The 20,494-nt window shown below is 40.5% G+C and overlaps 1 protein-coding gene across 6 annotated transcripts in view; it reads right to left on the bottom strand.

The window, feature by feature from the left end:
• Slc4a4 (solute carrier family 4 member 4) overlaps positions 1-20,494 on the bottom strand; it is a 416,646-nt gene that overhangs the window by 71,954 nt on the left and 324,198 nt on the right. For all 6 annotated transcript variants that reach the window (XM_085836838.1, XM_085836839.1, XM_085836841.1 and 3 more), the window contains 2 exons: positions 17,916-18,049; positions 4,984-5,255 (listed from right to left, as the gene is read on the bottom strand). In XM_085836838.1, the coding sequence (XP_085692964.1) occupies positions 4,984-5,255; positions 17,916-18,049 (406 nt within the window). The remainder of the gene's footprint in view (positions 1-4,983; positions 5,256-17,915; positions 18,050-20,494) is intronic.

Below are 20,494 nucleotides of genomic sequence, written 5' to 3'. Positions count from 1 at the left end.
TGTCTGTTACTGGGAATAACCAACTGCTTTCTGACTAGGTTTGAGGCCTGCCCCACAGGAAGGAGATCATGCCTAGTCAAAAACCCATGGCCAGGGAAGTCACAGGGGCCAGAGGCAAACCTACTGTTATTGTTTTCCCAAATGGTCACGATGTCAAACTCCCCTCTAAATATGTATGTCTATACAATGTGTGATATCACTGATAGGTACATCAATATATAGCAGCCGTGGCTACCCACGCAAGACTATCCCAGTCAAAACTCTAGTGTGGATGAGGAAGGTGCTCACAAGATCCCCAACCATAGCTGAGGATCTATGAGCAGATGTTAGCTGCTGAGGGAAGGAAAGTCTGTTTTCATCTGGGATGTGGTCTCTGTAGGTTGCCCACACTCCAGCAGATGTGTTTCCAGACATGTGCAGCACTAATTGTACTCAATGGGTTATATTTTCAAGAAAGAAGAGGATGATACGTTGGCAGAAGGACTAAGTAGGAGAGTCTCGAAGGGGTAGGGGCAGGGAAACTTGTAGATATCAAAATATATTTTATTTATGTATTATGAAATTCTTGAAGAATAAAGCGTAATACATGTATGTACATAATATATAATATGATTCAACAAAATTTAAAACATTTTAAAAGGCCATAAAGTGTTGTGGACATGAATAGAGTCTTCTTACTGACCCATACTTCCATTTTTGTAAAAATCTCAATTTGCAGGATCGCAGCTCCATCTGTGCAGTCGCTGGCTTGTTGTTACATACTGCCCCAGCGTTGAAAAACAAACGACCTGCCAGTTTAAATATTATTGACTCATTGATTGAATTCTTTTACTAGGAGTGCATGTTGTGATGAAAGACCAGCCTTGTGTTGTTCTTAGAGATCTTAGTTGAGCTAGATGTGCAACTCTCCCTAAGATGCTCTCTCCTTAACGCTCCTTCATTTTGCTCTTCAGAAGTAAGGCGTTTATGGTGAGTCTTCACAGTTTGCTATCACAGCAATAAAGGCTACGGGAAAGTTGGGCAGGAACTATATAAAATTGAGTAGGAACTATATAGTTATGTAATTCTTTTGTTATTTTCCTTCTGTCTTTTTGTTTTGTTTTGATTTTTTGCTTTTGTTCTTTTTCGAGGCAGGGTTTATCTGTGTAGCCTTGGCTGTCCTGGAACTCACTCTGTAGACCAGGCTGGCCTCGAACTCAGAAATTCACCTGCCTCTGCCTCCCAAGTTCTGGGATTAAAGGCATGTGCCACCATGCCCGGCTCCATCCTTCCTTTTTAAAAAGTAGGATATCACAGTGTAGTTCTGGCTGGCCGAGAAGTAACTACATATATCAGACTGGCCCTGACATCCTGAAGTTCAGCTGCTTGTAGCTCCCAAGTACTGGGATTAAAGGTGTGTTCCAACATGCCCAGCCTATAGTTATTAACTTGATGGAGTTTAGAAAACATATAACATTGTTAACAAAAATGCACATATCTTGTGATTTGAATAAGAGTGGCTTATATATGTGAATGTTTAGTCATGGGAGTGGCACTATTTGAAAAGGATTAGGACATGTAGCCTTATTGGAGGAAGTGTGTCATTTAGGGTGGGATGTGAGGTTTCAAGAGCCCAAGCCAAGTCCAGAGTCCTTTCAGCCTTCATATCAGGATGTATCTTAGCTACGTCCCCAGCACCTTGTTGCCTGACAAGATGCTCCTGGCCAATATGGCAATGGACTGAGCTGCTGAAACCGTAAGCCACTCCCCAATTAAAAGCTTTCTTTTGTGAGAGTTTCCTTGGCCATGGTCATGTCTTCACAGCAATAGGATAGTGACTAAGACATATCTATATGTCCCTTTCCAAACCACAAGTAGGTTTCCACTCCACAGGTCTAGACCATCAACAGTTCCTGTGTACATTTCATGAGTGCCACCACCACAAAAATAAGTGTAACCAACAATGTGGGAGCAGAATAGCCAGAGTACCCAGTGGTATATGAGGAGAAGGAAAAATGATACATGCTAGCTTCTGGCTTCTTTGTGCTGTCACTCATACCAAAGATTGAATTGTAATGAATAATAGCAACAGTAACAAAGCAGGTAGCATTGAATTACTCATTACATTCTAGAAAACAATCTAAGCATAATTCTCTGTATTAATTCATTGGAGACGTTGATACAAGGTTGATACTAGATAGCCCAAGCTAGCTTGGAACTTATATCCTCCTGCCTCTGCCTCCCAAGGTTTGCGTTATAGGCATGCACCACCAAATCTGCCTTCTTTAAGATAGTTCTTAAAAGGTACTATTATTAACCACATTTTATAGACAAAGGTGAGACCAAGCTACGTGGTGAGGAAGAACTTGCTGTAGTCATACATTTAGAATCAGGAAACTGGTACTTAAAACAGGAGAGCTATACTGATGCTTACTAGAGAGAAGGGGAATTGTGGATGTCAGGGCTGGGGCTTCACAGAACCTAAGGGACATAGGTAAAAGGAAGCTATAATGTTGCAGCTTGTACCGGCACTGCATATGTGAAGCCGGCTCAGCCCTTATTGCCAACTCTTCATAGATCCCCCTTGGAAGGGGAATTTCAAAGAAAATCTCCTCCCGTCTCTCTGTTCCCATCCTTCTTTTCTTTCTCTTCTCTCTCCCTCTCCCTCTCTCTATCTCTGTCACTGTCTCCCCCTCAACCCCAACTTGAACACATTCACTGATGCTTTCCTCAGTCCTATATGAACTTGTCTTCCACCATCCAATTAGAAGAAATAATGAAAGTTTCTATGAGCCACAGGTGGAATGGGGCTAAGACCAGATCTTTCTTTTGTGCCTGACAGTGTACTGACAAAGCCCCTATTCAGCTTCACAAACACAAAACATTGAGGCACAATTGTTTTCTTTTAGAAAAGCTTGATGATTATACACTCGGACTTGTGTAACAAGTCAACTCACAGTTTTGCAGCCTCTTTATACAGGATGTGGGAGAAAGAAGCTCTTGTTCTCAGCCCGTTTGCCCTTGATCTCATTGCTAAGTTCATTCCATTACTGACATTGGAGCTGACTGTTCTGGGATTTCAGTGTATATTAAAGATTAGGAGAAACATGTAGCCTCATGGACTGAATACCTACTGGGTTCATGGATTTCCATTGGTAGAGAGCCATTGTTAGACTATATAGACAATTGTAATAAATCTCATATATATATTATTATATTGTATATAATTTATATATATTGAACATATTAGTTCTGTTTCTCTAGAGAACCCTGACTCATAGGCATACACTACTATGTCCTACACAAGCCTCTTTTTAATCTAGGAGATAGTTCATGTACTACCACCTTAAGTCTGTTAAAACTGTGGAAATCTCATGCTCATCTGAATATTGAAATCTCTATCATATTTCTCTGCCTTGCTCTTAAGTATAGGCTTTATATTAATGTATGTTTATCACCCTCAACCTAGACAAGAAGAGTTGCAGTTGTGAAGTCCTAAATACCCAGTCTTCCCATCAGTACTATGGCCAGTTACCCATCAGGTGCTACTTTCTCTCTTCACCATGCAGATGAAAATCAATATTCTCAGACCCTCAGAGGATGAGTTACACCAACAGCCTCCCACAGGTGCAAAAAAAAAAAAACTTTAATTTTACATCCATATGCATTTTGTGCCTGGCCTACAGTGCAATCACATTTACTTTACTATGAATAGAAGAAGGCTGAGCCTCAGAATCCAGACGTGAAAGTGGATATTCCGTGAATATACTTTACATTCATGCTAATCCCACCTCAGGATTCTATTGGACTCCATCTATTAGGCATAACTCAAAAAGTGTGAAATGCATATTAATTTTCACTTTAAGTAACACCAACTTATAGCTTACTATAGATCATGGTATCTACAATACTATTGTCATTAAATTGTACAATACAAACACCAATCCAATAATGTATTATAGCAATCTAGAGCATATTGCTCAGAGTGGGTCCTCATAGCCTTGTGCCCTATAAATTAATGAGGATTACTCTAAAAAATATTTCTTATGACTTTGAACACATTTATTAAAAAACTTATATTGACTTAAGTTTGAATAGATGGATATTAAATCATTAAGATGGATAGTAAATTATGACTTATCACAAACTTCACTCAAATGTTACCTTAATCTCTTTTGCTTCACAATAAAAATCTGCTACTAGTGTATATGTGAATATATGCATGTGTATATGTGTATATAAATATACACACACATACTAGTAGCAGATTTATATATACATATGTATATATGCAAATATTATACATGTATATAGTATATATGTGTATAAGTACATGTATGTGTTTATTAGTTTATATATGTGTATATGCACATATATGTATACATATATATGTTCACATGGCTGCCTGCATCCCTTTCTTCTCAGCTTCTCCTTGGCCTTTCCCTCCTTAATGACATTGCTCACCAGAATTAAACTAAAAGGTCCCACTTATCCATTAAATGTCTCTAATTTGAACTTCCTTTTTAAATTCCATGACTCAACTTATAAAAACTGAATTAGTATTTCTTTTTTCTTTCTATAGTTTAAGATAATCTACTTAAACATCATTTAAAGGAAGAGATTCTCATAGCAATCAAGAAACAGTAAAATGTGAATTAGAAGTTCAGAGAATTGGGTTCATCTGATCTTTAGACTCATTATATACATGCCCCCCCCATTACCTCATAAAACTAAGAATAATGTAGACATCCGTTCCTTGTAAGTACTGCAGTTCGAGGTAATCACACATACTGAACTGGCTTCGTTCCCATCCCAGTGATCCTGAAGTTATTGTCTCATTGGATACCATGCTCAGATACCTTATATGTCAAATTCAGTACTATAACTCTTCAGAGAAAATCAGGTAAGATCCTTTCAAGAAACACTGTACTGCAACTGTGCAAACAGGAGTTCACAGCTTCCTCCACAGAGCAGCAGGGCAAGCACGACCCAAGGTTTCCTTACCTGGGTCGGGTGGCAGGCAAGCGCAGGAGAAGTGAGTATTGTAACCCACTTTGAAGTCAGAGTTGATGGGATAGTAATCTGCTAGCTTGATCATCTTCTTGAAAGCATCATAGATGAAGATGAAGCTGATGAGAGAGGAGAAACCTTCTTCTGTGAAACGGGTGAAGTACTGAACCAGGAAGCTCGCATCAGTGGCCACCAGGACAAGACACATGAAGGCTGACCACAGGCCAATCCAAAGACGAAACTCCAAGTAGTCAAAATTATGGTCCCTGGGAGGAAAAAACAAACAAACAAAACCAAACAGGTGTTTTGACTGTTCCTCCAGGAAAAATATGCAGAATATAAACCAACTAAAATGCCTTTAAAACGCAAGATCACTTTCAGATACTCTGTATATAAAAGCTAATTTTTATCCAGAAAATTTTAAGGATTTGGTTATATGATATTACTATGCTACCTTTAGGAACTACTCTAAAAGGTTTTACTGGGGGTGGGGGTCACTAATTATTGCTTTCAATAATAACTTCTGAGGTGGAAGCTCTTCTCCTGCCCCCACTGCTAGCTGGCTGTCATAGAACTGAAGCATACAATGCAGGCTGCTGAGTACAGAATTGTATCCATGCTCTTATCCAACATTGAACCCAATAAACTAAAATACCAACTTAACAAACAGATAGATAGACAGACAGACAGACAGACAGACAGACAAACATAGTTGTGTAACAGTGGCCTGACTGTTTTAAATCTAACCAATTACTTTCTGGTTGAAGTTGAGGGCTGCTGTACCAGAGGAATCCTGTGCTTGGTACTATAAAGCTGCTAAAAATGCATGACTGGGGAGGTCCCAGGGCCTAGGCAGGAATTTAATATTGCTGTCTAGTTAAACAGGTACAGTATAAAAATGACTACTAAATACTAATGTTTACAGACAAATGTACCTTTACTTTCATCAGAAAGTCTCTCTTCCTAGTGAGTGACATTGAAGCCAGAGGCTTTGAATTCTCACGATGTTGACTGTAAGTGATGATTGACTGCTCAGCCCTACACAGATATTTATCTCTTGATACCTATTTCTTGCAATGCTCAAGGAGTTTTATAGCAAAGGGGCCACAAGGAATATAAGAGACAAAAGACATCTGTACCATATTTAGGAGAAGAAGAAAATTACAATCACAAACTTCCACAGTTGTTGTTTATTACACTAGGTTTATTAAAAAATGAGATCACCAATAGTCAAGCATTGGTAGGGAACAGGTTCACGGAGTCCTGCGACTCAAGGATTACCCATTAGCTGTAGGTCGATTCTGGCAGACAGGAAGTTATTGCCTTCACTTGCCTACCTACTAGCAAGCCTACCTAATGAAAACTACCAAGTATGGTTGCACAAAAGACCCTGGTTGAACTGGGTGGGTCACAAAACACTAAAAAGGCTATCAGTCTTAGAAAAAGACTTCTAGGGATGAAAAGAGGGCTCCTAGGGATGAAGGGGAGATAAGAGAGAGTATAACCATGCTGCATGTATGAAATTGTTAAAGAACAAGCTTAAATTTAAAAGGAAAAAGTTCTTAAAATTGGTATTCATGAAGTGTAGAGAAACTAATTAAAAGATGACAGGTGTGTAAGGGGTACTATACTGGTTAGTGCCCTGGTTAATGAAGATAACAGTAACATCGGTATGTAGTGTGTGCTTAACTAAGATCTGTCTTCAAAGAAAGGAGACAGGCATTAGGGAAGCATAAACCGGCCAGAGTAAGGCCACAGGCCTCATCCGGCTGGATCAGCACCGGGGTAGCTAGAGCCCAGGGTCTGCTGACACCCGCCAGCTACCCACGACCCCCGCCACAGGATTTTGAGACTGCTGGTGAGTGGAACACAGCTTCTGCTCCAGTCCAATCACGCGGGACCTGAGACTGCTCTGGTTGGGGAGAGAGAAATCCGGCCTACATAGGGCCACAAGCCTCTTCCGGTCAGAAAAGCACCTGGGTAGCTAGGGCGCAGGGTCGGCTGACACTCGCCAGCTACCCACAACACCCGCCACAGGATCTTAAGACTTCTGGTGAGTGGAACACAGCTTCTGCTCCAATCCAATTACGCGGGACCTGAGACTGCTCTGGTTGGGGAGAGAGAAATCCGGCCTACATAGGGCCACAAACCTCTTCCGGTCAGAAAAGCACCGGGGTAGCGAGGGCGCAGGGTCGGCTGACACTCGCCAGCTACCCACAACACCCGCCACAGGATCTTAAGACTTCTGGTGAGTGGAACACAGCTTCTGCTCCAATCCAATTGCGCGCGGGACCTGAGACTGCATTAGTTAGGGAAGCAGAAACCGGCCTGAGTAGGGCCACAGGCCTCATCCGTCTGGATCAGCACCGGGGTAGCTAGAGCGCAGGGTCGGCTGACACCCGCCAGCTACCCATGACCCCCACCACAGGATTTTGAGACTGCTGGTAAGTGGAACACAGGCTCTGCTCCAATCTTTAAACAGTGACAACAACAACAACTAACCCCAGAGATTACCAGATGGGGAAAGGTAAACGTAATAATCTTACTAACAGAAACCAAGACCACTCACCATCATCAGAACCCAGCACTCCCACTTCGCCCAGTCCAGGGCACCCCAACACACCGGAAAAGCTAGACACGGATCTAAAAGCATATCTCCTGATGATGGCAGAGGACTTCAAGAAGGACTTTAATAACACACTTAAAGAAATACAAAGGAACACTGGTAAACAGGTAGAAGACAATAAAGAGGAAGCACAAAAATCCCTTAAAGAATTGCAGGAGAACACTGCTAAAGAGTTACAAATCCTTAAAGAAAAACAGGATAACCTAATCAAACAGGTAGAAGTCCTTAATGAAAAACAGGAAAACACATCCAAACAGATGATGGAAATGAACAAAACCATACTAGACCTAAAAAGGGAAGTAGACACAATAAAGAAAACCCAAAATGAGGCAACACTGGAGATAGAAACCCTAGGAAAGAAATCTGGAACCATAGATACGAGCATCAGCAACAGAATACAAGAGATGGAAGAGAGAATCTCAGGTGCAGAAGATTCCATAGAGAACATCGGCACAACAATCAAGGAAAATGTAAAATGCAAAAAGATCCTAACTCAAAACATCCAAGAAATACAGGACACAATGAGAAGACCAAACCTACGGATAATAGGAGTGGATGAGAATGAAGATTTTCAACTCAAAGGACCAGCAAACATCTTCAACAAAATTATAGAAGAAAACTTCCCAAATCTAAAGAAAGAGATGCCCATGAACATACAAGAAGCCTACAGAACTCCAAATAGACTGGACCAGAAAAGAAATACCTCCCGACACATAATAATCAGAACAACAAATGCTCTAAATAAAGATAGAATACTAAATGCAGTAAGAGAAAAAGGCCAAGTAACATATAAAGGCAAGCCTATCAGAATTACACCAGATTTTTCACCAGAGACTATGAAAGCCAGAAGATCCTGGACGGATGTTATACAGAAACTAAGAGAACACAAATTCCAGCCCAGGCCACTATACCCAGCCAAACTCTCAATTAACATAGATGGAGAAACTAAAGTATTCCACGACAAAACCAAATTCACACATTATCTCTCCACGAATCCAGCCCTTCAAAGGATAATAACAGAAAAAAACCAATACAAGGACAGGAACGACGCCCTAGATACAACAAGAAGGTAATCCCTCAACAAACCTAAAAGAAGACAGCCACAAGAACAGAATGCCAACTTTAACAACAAAAATAACAGGAAACAACAATTACTTTTCCTTAATATCTCTTAATATCAATGGACTCAACTCCCCGATAAAAAGACATAGACTAACAAACTGGCTACACAAACAAGACCCAACATTTTGCTGCTTACAGGAAACTCATCTCAGAGAAAAAGATAGACACTACCTCAGAATGAAAGGCTGGAAAACAATTTTCCAAGCAAATGGTATGAAGAAACAAGCTGGAGTAGCCATTCTAATATCTGATAAGATTGACTTCCAACCCAAAGTCATTAAAAAAGACAGGGAGGGACACTTCATACTCATCAAAGGTAAAATCCTCCAAGAGGAAATATCAATCCTGAATATCTATGCTCCAAATACAAAGGCAGCCACATTCATTAAAGAAACTTTAGTAAATCTCAAAGCACACATTGCACCTCATACAATAATAGTGGGAGACTTCAACACACCACTTTCACCAATGAACAGATCATGGAAACAGAAACTAAACAGGGACACAGAGAAACTAAGAGAAATTATGAATCAAATGGATCTGGCAGATATCTAAAGAACATTCTATCATAAAACAAAAGGATATACCTTCTTCTCAGCACCTCATGGTACCTTCTCCAAAATTGACCACATAATTGGTCACAAAACAGGCCTCAACAGATACAAAAATATTGAAATTGTCCCATGCATCCTATCAGATCACCATGGACTAAGGCTGATCTTCAATAACATAAATAATAGAAAGCCAACCTTCACGTGGAAACTGAACAACACTCTTCTCAATGATACCTTGGTCAAGGAAGGAATAAAGAAAGAAATTAAGGACTTTTTAGAGTTCAATGAAAATGAAGCCACAACATACCCAAACTTATGGGACGCAATGAAAGCATTTCTAAGAGGAAAACTCATAGCTCTGAGTGCCTCCAAAAGGAAACTAGAGAGAGCACACATTAGCAGCTTGACAACATACCTAAAAGCACTAGAACAAAAGGAAGCAAATTCACCCAAGAGGAGTAGACGGCAGGAAATAATCAAACTCAGGGGCGAAATCAACCAAGTGGAAACAAGAAGAACTATTCAAAGAATCAACCAATCAAGGAGCTGGTTCTTTGAGAAAATCAACAAGATAAATAAACCCTTAGCCAGACTCACTAGAGGGCACAGGGAAAGCATCCTAATTAACAAAATCAGAAATGAAAAAGGAGACATAACAACAGATCCTGAAGACATCCAAAACAACATCAGATCCTTCTACCAAAGGCTATACTCAACAAAACTGGAGAACCTGGATGAAATGGAGAAGTTCCTAGACAGATACCAGGTACCAAAGTTGAATCAAGATCAGGTTAATGATCTAAACAGCCCTATATCCCCCAAAGAAATAGAAGCAGTCATTAATAGTCTCCCAACTAAAAAGAGCCCAGGACCAGATGGGTTTAGTGCAGAGTTCTATCAGACCTTCAAAGAAGATCTAATCCCAGTTCTTCACAAACTATTCCACAAAATAGAAACAGAAGGTACTCTACCCAACTCATTCTATGAAGCCACAATTACTCTGATACCTAAACCACAAAAAGACCCAACAAAGATAGAAAACTTCAGACCAATATCCCTTATGAATATTGATGCAAAAATCCTCAATAAAGTTCTTGCTAACCGAATCCAAGAACACATCAAAACAATCATCCATCCTGACCAAGTAGGTTTCATCCCAGGGATGCAGGGATGGTTCAATATACGGAAATCCATCAACCTAATCCAGTATATAAACAAACTCAAAGACAAAAACCACATGGTCATCTCGTTAGATGCGGAAAAAGCATTTGACAAGATCCAACACCCATTCATGATAAAAGTCTTGGAAAGATCAGGAATTCAAGGCCCATACCTAAACATGATAAAAGCAATCTACAGCAAACCAGTAGCCAACATCAAAGTAAATGGTAAGAAGCTTGAAGCAATCCCTCTAAAATCAGGGACTAGACAAGGCTGTCCACTTTCTCCATACCTATTCAACATTGTACTTGAAGTCCTAGCCAGAGCAATTCGACAACAAAAGGTGATCAAAGGGATACAAATTGGAAAAGAGGAAGTCAAAATATCACTCTTTGCAGATGATATGATAGTATATATAAGTGACCCTAAAAATTCCACCAGAGAACTCCTAAGCCTGATAAACAGCTTCAGTGAAGTAGCTGGATATAAAATTAACTCAAACAAATCAATGGCCTTTCTCTACACAAAGAATAAACAGGCTGAGAAAGAAATTAGGGAAACAACACCCTTCTCAATAGTCACAAATAATATTAAATATCTTGGCGTGACTCTAACTAAGGAAGTGAAAGATCTGTATAATAAAAACTTCAAGTCTCTGAAGAAAGAAATTATAGAAGATCTCAGAAGATGGAAAGATCTCCCATGCTCATGGATTGGCAGGATCAACATTGTAAAAATGGCTATCTTGCCAAAAGCAATCTACAGATTCAATGCAATCCCCATCAAAATTCCAAATCAATTCTTCAACGAATTAGAAAGTGCAATCTGCAAATTCATCTGGAATAACAAAAAACCTAGGATAGCAAAAACTCTTCTCAAGGATAAAAGAACCTCTGGTGGAATCACCATGCCGGCCCTAAAGCTCTACTACAGAGCAATTGTGATAAAAACTGCATGGTACTGGTATAGTGACAGACAAATAGACCAATGGAATAGAATTGAAGACCCAGAAATGAACCCACACACCTACGGTCACTTGATCTTCGACAAGGGAGCTAAAAACATCCAGTGGAAGAAAGACAGCATTTTCAACAAATGGTGCTGGCACAACTGGTTGTTAACATGTAGAAGAATGTGAATCGATCCATTCCTATCTCCTTGTACTAAGGTCAAGTCTAAGTGGATCAAGGAACTTCACATAAAACCAGAGACACTGAAACTTATAGAGGAGAAAGTGGGGAAAAGCCTTGAAGATATGGGCACAGGGGAAAAATTCCTGAATAGAACAGTAATGGCTTGTGCTGTAAGATCGAGAATTGACAAGTGGGACCTCATGAAACTACAAAGCTTCTGCAAGGCTAAAGACACCATCAATAAGACAAAAAAACCACCAACAGATTGGGAAAGGATCTTCACCTATCCTAAATCAGATAAGGGTCTAATATCCAATATATATAAAGAACTCAAGAAGGTGGACTCCAGAAAGTCAAATAACCCCATTAAAAAATGGGGCTCAGAACTGAACAAAGAATTCTCACCTGAGGAATACCGAATGGCAGAGAAGCACCTGAAAAAAATGTTCAACATCCTTAATCATCAGGGAAATGCAAATCAAAACAACCCTGAGATTCCACCTCTCACCAGTCAGAATGGCTAAGATCAAAAATTCAGGTGACAGCAGATGCTGGCGAGGATGTGGAGAAAGAGGAACACTCCTCCATTGTTGGTGGGATTGCAAGCTTGTACAACCACTCTGGAAATCAGTCTGGCGGTTCCTCAGAAAATTGGACATAGTACTACCGGAGGATCCAGCAATACCTCTCCTGGGCATATATCCAGAAGATGTCCCAACCGGTAAAAAGGACACATGCTCCACTATGTTCATAGCAGCCCTATTTATAATAGCCAGAAGCTGGAAAGAACCCAGATGTCCCTCAACAGAGGAATGGATACAGAAATTATGGTACATTTACACAATGGAGTACTACTCAGCTATTAAAAAGAATGAATTTATGAAATTCCTAGCCAAATGGATGGACCTGGAGGGCATCATCTTGAGTGAGGTAACACAATCACAAAAGAACTCACACAATATGTATTCACTGATAAGTGGATATTAGCCCAAATCTTAGGATACCCAAGATATAAGATACAATTTGCTAAACGCATGAAACTCAAGAAGAATGAAGACCAAAGTGTGGACACTGTGCCCCTTCTTAGAATTGGGAACAAAACACCCAGGGAAGGAGTTACAGAGACAAAGTTCGTAGCTGTGATGAAAGGATGGACCATTTATAGACTGCCGTATCCAGGGATCCATCCCATAATCAGCTTCTAAACGCTGACACCATTGCATACACTAGCAAGATTTTGCTGAAAGGACCCAAATATAGCTGTCTCTTGTGAGACGATGCTGGGGCCTAGCAAACACAGGAGTGGATGTTCACAGTCAGCTATTGGATGTATCACAGGGCTCCCAATGGAGAAGCTAGAGAAAGTACCCAAGGAGCTAAAGGGATCTGCAACCCTATTGTTGGAACAACATGATGTACTAACCAGAACCCCGGAGCTCTTGTCTCTAGCTGCATATGTATCGAAAGATGACCTAGTCGGTCATCAATGGAAAGAGAGGCCCATTGGACTTGCAAACTTTATATGCCCCAATATAGGGGAATGCCAGGGCCAAAAGAATGGGAATGGGTGGGTAGGGAAGTGGGGGGCGCTATGGGGGACTTTTGGGATAGCATTGGGAATGTAATTGAGGAAAATATGTAATAAAAATATTAAAAATTAAAAAAAAAAGTCGTTTGCCACCATATTTATGTTAATAAATAGCTTTTAAAATCAAAAAAAAAAGAAAGGAGACAAAATGATAAAGACAGCTATCATGTAAAATGCTAAGTGACGGTATCATGAGAGAAGAGAGTAAGTAACTGTGGGAGGGAATGAAGTTGCTGAAAGGACATCAAGGTGTTTGAGAGTATGTAAAAAGGAATGTTTCAGACTAAGAAAAGTCAGGTCAGGACGTGGAAGAGTAGTTTAAGGTACTCTGCAATGTGCACTCTGAACAAAGTATCACTAAGAAGAGGAGAGAGGAGGAGAAATATAGGCTGTTATCAGATCAAAAGAGTTTGCCCTGCCAAAATGCAGCCAAACACTACTGGTTCTCATCTGAGTGCTCACGGATAGGATATGCTTTTACCATCACTGTGTGTGAAGTATCTGTGTCTACCTTGTTCTGCCTGGGCTTGTTCCATAGAAGCCTTATAATGGACTATCATCATCATCATCTAAATTATGCTACTATCTTTCAGTGCTCTGCCTATTTCTTCTAGGTGAAGATTGATAGAAAATGATGGGCAAAGTATTGATACTTCATGACTGTGTGTTGGTTATCTTTTAATAAAGTAGAAAGTGAGAGTTTTTTAATGATTGTTAATTTGTAAATTTGTCGTTTTATTTCATAACGTGATGAAAGCGAAGATAGAACCTAAGAACCAAGGATCCTGCATACTTGACAATCTTAGCCTTGTTTCTAGACAACAGGTTTTTGATAACTGTTAGCCACTGTCTGAACACTTTCCCAAAGGCATCGTATTGCCTTGTTTCCTATCATCGACTCAGTTTGAGCAGCTAAATCTTTGCCCAATAAAAACCTCTGAACTCACTCATTTACTGATATCTATCTATCTACTTGAGTATTTGCCCTACTCAAAGCAATTTTCCACATGGGAGCCAATATGATCATATATACCTCAGCTGAAACGTTCCAATGACTTCCCAACTGCTCATAGAAGAGAATTCTACTCCTCTACCCAGAACACTTTGCTCATTCAAAGGTGACTATTACATTCATTATAGATGTAGGAGAGCAAGCCTGTAGCTCATGTCTTGACTACGACAGTGCCTGGCAGTGGCCTGGGAGTTACTACATAGAGCTAGGAAATAATTATAGAATATTGGATTTTGAAGTTTCTTACACACAGGTATAGTTAATTTTCTGTCACCTTGTCAGGGATACAGGGCCCACAGATATATGGTAAAACAGTATTGGGTGTTGCCACAAGTCTATTTCTGGAGATTAACATTTAAATGCATGGACTTCAGGTAAATGTGGATAGGCTACATCCTGTTAGGTGAAAAGTAGAATAGAGAAAAAAATGGAAATTATGAACTTTAGTGTGATTTATATTCTATAGATCTTCAGAGATATTTCAACAACAGCTCTACCTTCTATTCCAGTCCTGTATGTATCTACATCTCTTACTGCTTAATGCCATCCACATCTGTGTAAACTCTACTGCTTAATGCTATGTCTCTGTAAGTTAAGCAGACTGCAGGGGGGAGGGGGGGAATGCCCTAAGAATTGAGAGAGTTCACATTATCACATGAGCTAGCTCCAAAACTAGTGTTAAGGAATATTTTACTACCGTTTGAGCCAAACAGCTTTTTTCTTAAAAGTTTAAAACTTCCCTAACAAGATTTTTTAAAAATATAGAATGATCTTTTTCTTTTTCGTTGGTTGGTTGGTTTTCTGTTTTGCTTTTGAGATAGGGGCTCACTCAATAGTTCAGGCTTGCATGGAACTGAATATTCAACTCAATATACAGGGCTGGCTTTGCAGTGAGAGCACTTCCTCTGCCTGTCTTCCACATACTAAAATTATTGGCACTCCCTACCATGCGCAGACTGAAAGCTAAGGCACTCCAGATTTGTTCCAAGAATGCTAGAAGTTGTTACAGAATTGATGTTTGCAAGAGAGGCTAGGAGACAAATCCATTAGTTGTTAGCAATTAAAGCATCATGAGTTTGAACACAAAGGACAAATGCACATCCAAGCTTAAATCTTAGAACCTAAATAGTATACACCAAACTCACCATTCAAAGAGACTTTCAAACCACCAGCATAGTTCAGTGAGAATGAACTCAAGTAAAATCACTAAAACAACAGCACTGCTGTGAACCCACAACGTTTACAGTTTTAAGAAGAACTAGAAGATGGGAACCTTAGTAGAAGACCAATTGGTCATCTGTGATGACTACTCCAGTCCTTTGAAACAAGGACTCAACTACAGCTCCCGAAAGGGAAAAATATGTTGGGGCAAAGCTGGGCAAGATGAAGTAACAGTCTCTCAACTGGACAGGCATCTTGATTCTTTGGTGAACTGAAGAGGAAATGACCAAATGGAGACTGGACAGGACTTCCAAGACACACTAGGAAGCTTTTTTTCCATGGAGCATCTGAAGCCTGATAGCAGTCAAAGCAGTTTTGGGAAACAGTGTGCCACAAAGAACTGTGTGTCCTGAGGAAATATCAGCTTTATGGGGATTCGAAGAGAAGCAAACGAATAAATTAACAGCATGGTGAATAAAAGTACCATTTGTCACATAATAGGCGACGTTGGGTTTAAGGCAGTTTTGCAAATGTTTCTCGTTGCTTTACAACTGTTTTCAAATAAATTGCTGGAAACTATGTAACAGAACCAATTATGATGAAACAGAAGGGAAAGTGAGAAAGGAACTCGCTTGGTGGAAGGAAATACTCTGTAGCCTACAGTAAGTAAAACAAACCAAGGCACAGACATTTTCTGTAGATTCAGACTCTGATCACATTGCATCCAATAAATCTCGCGGCAAGCCTCTGTCTGTTTGTTCCTGTTTATAGTGCACACTTGTTTAATCTTCCCATGAAGCCTTTCTTGTCTCACAAAATGTTTTCTTAAACATATAAAAACTGTTTGACTCTCTCTGTAAACTGACATGAATAAAATTCTTTCCATGTCCTTCTCAGAATTATGGTGGAGGAGAAATTCACAATAATGATCTACAGAAACGTCACAGTTCTATTTAAATATTGCAACTTCAAGTGCTCAGAAGGCTTTCACTGATGTTCTCTGCCCAGTTATTATTATTTTAAAAAAAAAAAGAGGTTTCAATGGCACACACAATTTCAAAAGTTCTGTGAGAGCCGTTAAGTCCACAAGTACTGTTATGGTTTGGTTTGATATGAAATGTGCCCCCCCCCCCGCCCCAGGGTTGTGGGTTAGAACACACATGATCACCAGCTGGTAGCACTATATGGGAAAGGGATGGGAGTTTCAGAAAGCAGAAGCCTGCTGGAGGAAGTACAACCCTGGAGGTTAGCTTTGAGGTGGTATGGCCTGGCCCCATTTCCTGTTTTTTCTTGTCTTCCTGACTGCCAAGCCCCCCTCATACTTCTTTTAGCCATGTTTGCCTAGCAGTGAACTGTAAGTCAACATAAACCCTTTCTCCTCTGAGTTGCAGTTTGTCAGAGTATCGTAGACCAGTAACAGAGAATGCAGTTACTGGGTAGACACTGGCTGTTCTAAAATTAAAATCCTGCAATATGCAACAATAGAGAAAATGGAAATTCTGCAAAGGAATGGCCACAGGACACATCAGACCATGATCTAAGCACTGAGACTATGCAGTAAAGGCAACCCTGTCCTAGAAGTCTAGCAAACACAGCAGAGATAGACAAGAATACCCAATTTTACTTTGAATCTATTCCTGTGCACACACACACACACACACACACACACACACACACACACACACAAAGTAAATAATTTCCTTATCTCAATTACCCACCCCACCCCCATTTAAAATGATCCATCAATTTCTAAATGAAAATATTGGCATCAGTACTATCCATCTGAGTTCTGGATGCTCGACCCACAGAAGAACAGGGGACCACAAGAAGGACATTCCGTTTCTTTCATGAATGGACCAGACAACCTAGCACAAGTCATTTGGTTTCTTCACTGTTCCAGTATCATGACAGAAAAAGGCATTTTAAAGTGGGACCCAAGGAAAAATAAAATTAACAGGCTATTCACAAAAGCCTAACTCCCCCTCCCCTCAAAAAGGCAGTGCAGATCCACTCAGAGCTAACTAGAGCGGGAAGCCATTATCAATCTTGGGCTTTTAAAGGTCACACAAGGAATGGAGTTACAAGAGCCTGGTGAGCTAAAACTAGGCTAGGCAGGCCACCTGACAGAGGCCAGTGTCAGGAAGCAAGCCAGGCTGCTGTGTTGAAAGCAGGGGATGATGGGAGAACATGACATCCTGAAACTTTGCTCTCTCTTCATTATCTAAACCAGCAGGAAGCCCTGGAGGGCAAAGAAATCTGGGGCTTTTTAATCCTTGGGAGTCAGCCCTTAGGACATAAAACAAGCCTACAAGGAAGGAGTGAGCAGAAAGCACAACAGATGGGCCTCTTGAAATGATTGTAAACTAAGCTCTGGACAACTTAATCATTAGGGCACTTTTGACTTCCAAATCTTATCGCTCCAGTATTTTGGCAGCTTCTTGGATCTATTTCACGGCTACTTTGTGCTTTCTCCAGATGGAACAACATAGGAGATCAAATAACCAGACAGGCAGGCAGGCAGGCAGGCAGGCAGACAGACAGACAGACAGACAGACAGACAGACACGTACTTGCTGAAGTTAAAAAGAAGCCTCTCAAACACCAACACTGGTCCCGTGCTGCTCAAGATGGTAAGCGGTTGACCCGCAAAAAGGCAGAAGATGGCTCCGGAGACAGCAGTGCCCAGGAAACTCTCCAACACACCCTAAAAGAAAGAACATGCAGGTGGTAAAGCAAAGGCAAACCGAAGAGCCCATATCACTTCTTCCTATTTGTGATGTCAGCCAAAGAATGAAGCTGTGTATGTTATAACACACTCCCTAGCAAATAAAACAAGAGTCCATGCAATACCACCAGAGGTCTTTGCACCCATAACATAATTCTTCCCTGTTGCAAGGGTTGATGGTTCCACCATGCAGCAATGACTGAGACAACTGGTATCCAGGAGGGCACAGCATCCCTGGCCATTACTTAAAAGACTTATTGAGGTACCTGTCAATAAAAATCATACTCTATAAACCCACCAAACAGAAGAATTGATTCAGGTTTTTTTTTTAATCTATTTTTCTCCTTCTGTTTCTTCTTGTTTGCTTCAGTGCCATTATAACTTGCACTTAGTCGGTACTTTTGAGTAGCTACAATTTAAGCAGAAAGCCCCCTTTTTTTCCTAACAGAGAATATTTGAAAGGTGGAGGCTGAGAATGAAGGGGACAAAGACAGCAATGCCATTTTAACAATTATTTCATGTCTGTTTTCATTTTATACGTGTATACAGGCATTTTGATTATATCTATCCCATTTCACCATACTGAATCTCTCCTAGACACCACCAGCCTCCATAAAACCTCCCAACTTAATATCCCCTCTCTTCTTTTTCTCTTCATAACCCACTAAGTCCAGTAGGTGTTGCATGTGTTCCTGAATATAAAGGGCTATCTGTTGGAATATGAGCAACCTTGCAGAGGTCACATTCCAGGGGAAAACTGACTCTTCCTCCCCCAGCAACCATTAACTGCCAATAGTTCTCAGTTGGCCATTTGCAATATTTAAGCCACCAATTGTAAAAAAAAAAAAAAAAGTAAAAAAAAAAATTGCTGATGTTGCTGCTGCTGCTGGACAATGCCGATTGTCATTCAGTGCCAACACATATTCCAATGCAAACTGCACAAAAACTTCAAGAAACTTTATAGTCAGAGACAATAACTGTGCAGAGACATATATAGCTAAAGCTTTTGTTGACATCTCTGAACATGAACTCATTCTTTTCCTTTAGCACAACAGGGAGCAATTTACGAAAGAATCACTAACTTACAAAATGTCCTTCCTTAATCATGTTGTGGAGAGTACAGAATCTGGCAGGAGCAATGGACAAGCCTGAAAGGGTCCCCTGTTGCCCCCATATAATACTGTCCTGATTTCTTGCTTGTTGACATTGTGACATTCAGGTGAGTTAAGTGATGTGCATGCACTGTGGATAAGAGCTATTGGATGTGTGTGCCCATCTAACCACACATCACTCTTTGCAAGTATTAAAGGTGTGGGAAATCCTAGATAGGGAAATTGCCAGAAAAGCTAAGAATTTAAATGATTCTATTGACCAGATGATCCACTTATACACTTACAAGGTAGTATAAAATGTGTCATTTATGACACAGTCTAAGAGTATTTAATAGACAAAGAGACTGTATCATACTCCATCAAACACCAAAGAACCTCTATGTCCTTAGCATAGGACCAAAACACAGCTCAGGCTGGGCGTAAGGCAGGGTGTAAAACCGGAAAGGAGGAACTTGAGATTTCAGATCCTCTGCTTGGCTCGATAGAGCCATCAATCTCTGGGAGGACAGGAACAAAGTCTTCCTGCATCTTCTGTTTCTCCTCCCATCCTGCTGCCCACCATCCCTCCACGAGCTTTGCAGGCTCTCAGCTAGTGCTGAAGGAACCAAAGACACATCCAAGTGACACCCTAGGTCTCCTTATCAAAGGTCAAAAGCCCTGGCTGCTCGTTTAGTAAAGACGGCAACCCATTTCTTCCAGAAAACCACAGTGATTTATGGAAGCCACGTGATGACTCAAAGGCAGATTATTTTTATTGCAGTGCTTGATCCCTTCGTAAGTGCTAGTTTTCCATTCTGTGGCTGACAATTCTGAAGCAGAGACAGGTGATTTATTACACACACTGCACTGGAAACTTGCTTAAACCGAGAGAGGCTTCCAGCAGTTCTGAGAAAAGAACCACTTTCACCACATTTTGATATGTTCCTCTTCACGACCCAGATTTATTTATTTTCTTAAATAATCCGAGGCAATGAATAACGTTAACTGTAACTAGAGGTCAATGGAACTTACAAAACAAATCACTGTAAACACCTTTTCAGATTTATCCTATCCAGTGTTTGCCACTACTGAATTTTAAAAGAGAGCTTCTTTGAGTCATGTCTTGTCAACAGCCATGAGTCTTAAAGATACTTCCACATCTGACTTCTAGAAAGAAAGAATTTCCTAGCACTTTACAAAGGTGCGGTTGGCTGGGCTTGGGGGCATGGTACAGGAGGGAACACAGACTGTCCTGACACTCTTGGTTGGCCTTCCTCCTTATACCCTTACTACCAGAGGATTCCTACAAGGAACCAGTAGTAGAAGCAGACAG

This window comes from Mus caroli, unplaced genomic scaffold (genome assembly GCF_978045245.1).
Source record: "Mus caroli unplaced genomic scaffold, Mus_caroli_1 scaffold_4, whole genome shotgun sequence".
Lineage (NCBI taxonomy): Eukaryota > Metazoa > Chordata > Mammalia > Rodentia > Muridae > Mus > Mus caroli.
Note: the sequence above shows the minus strand (reverse complement) of the source record. Positions and strands in the feature narration are given on the sequence as shown.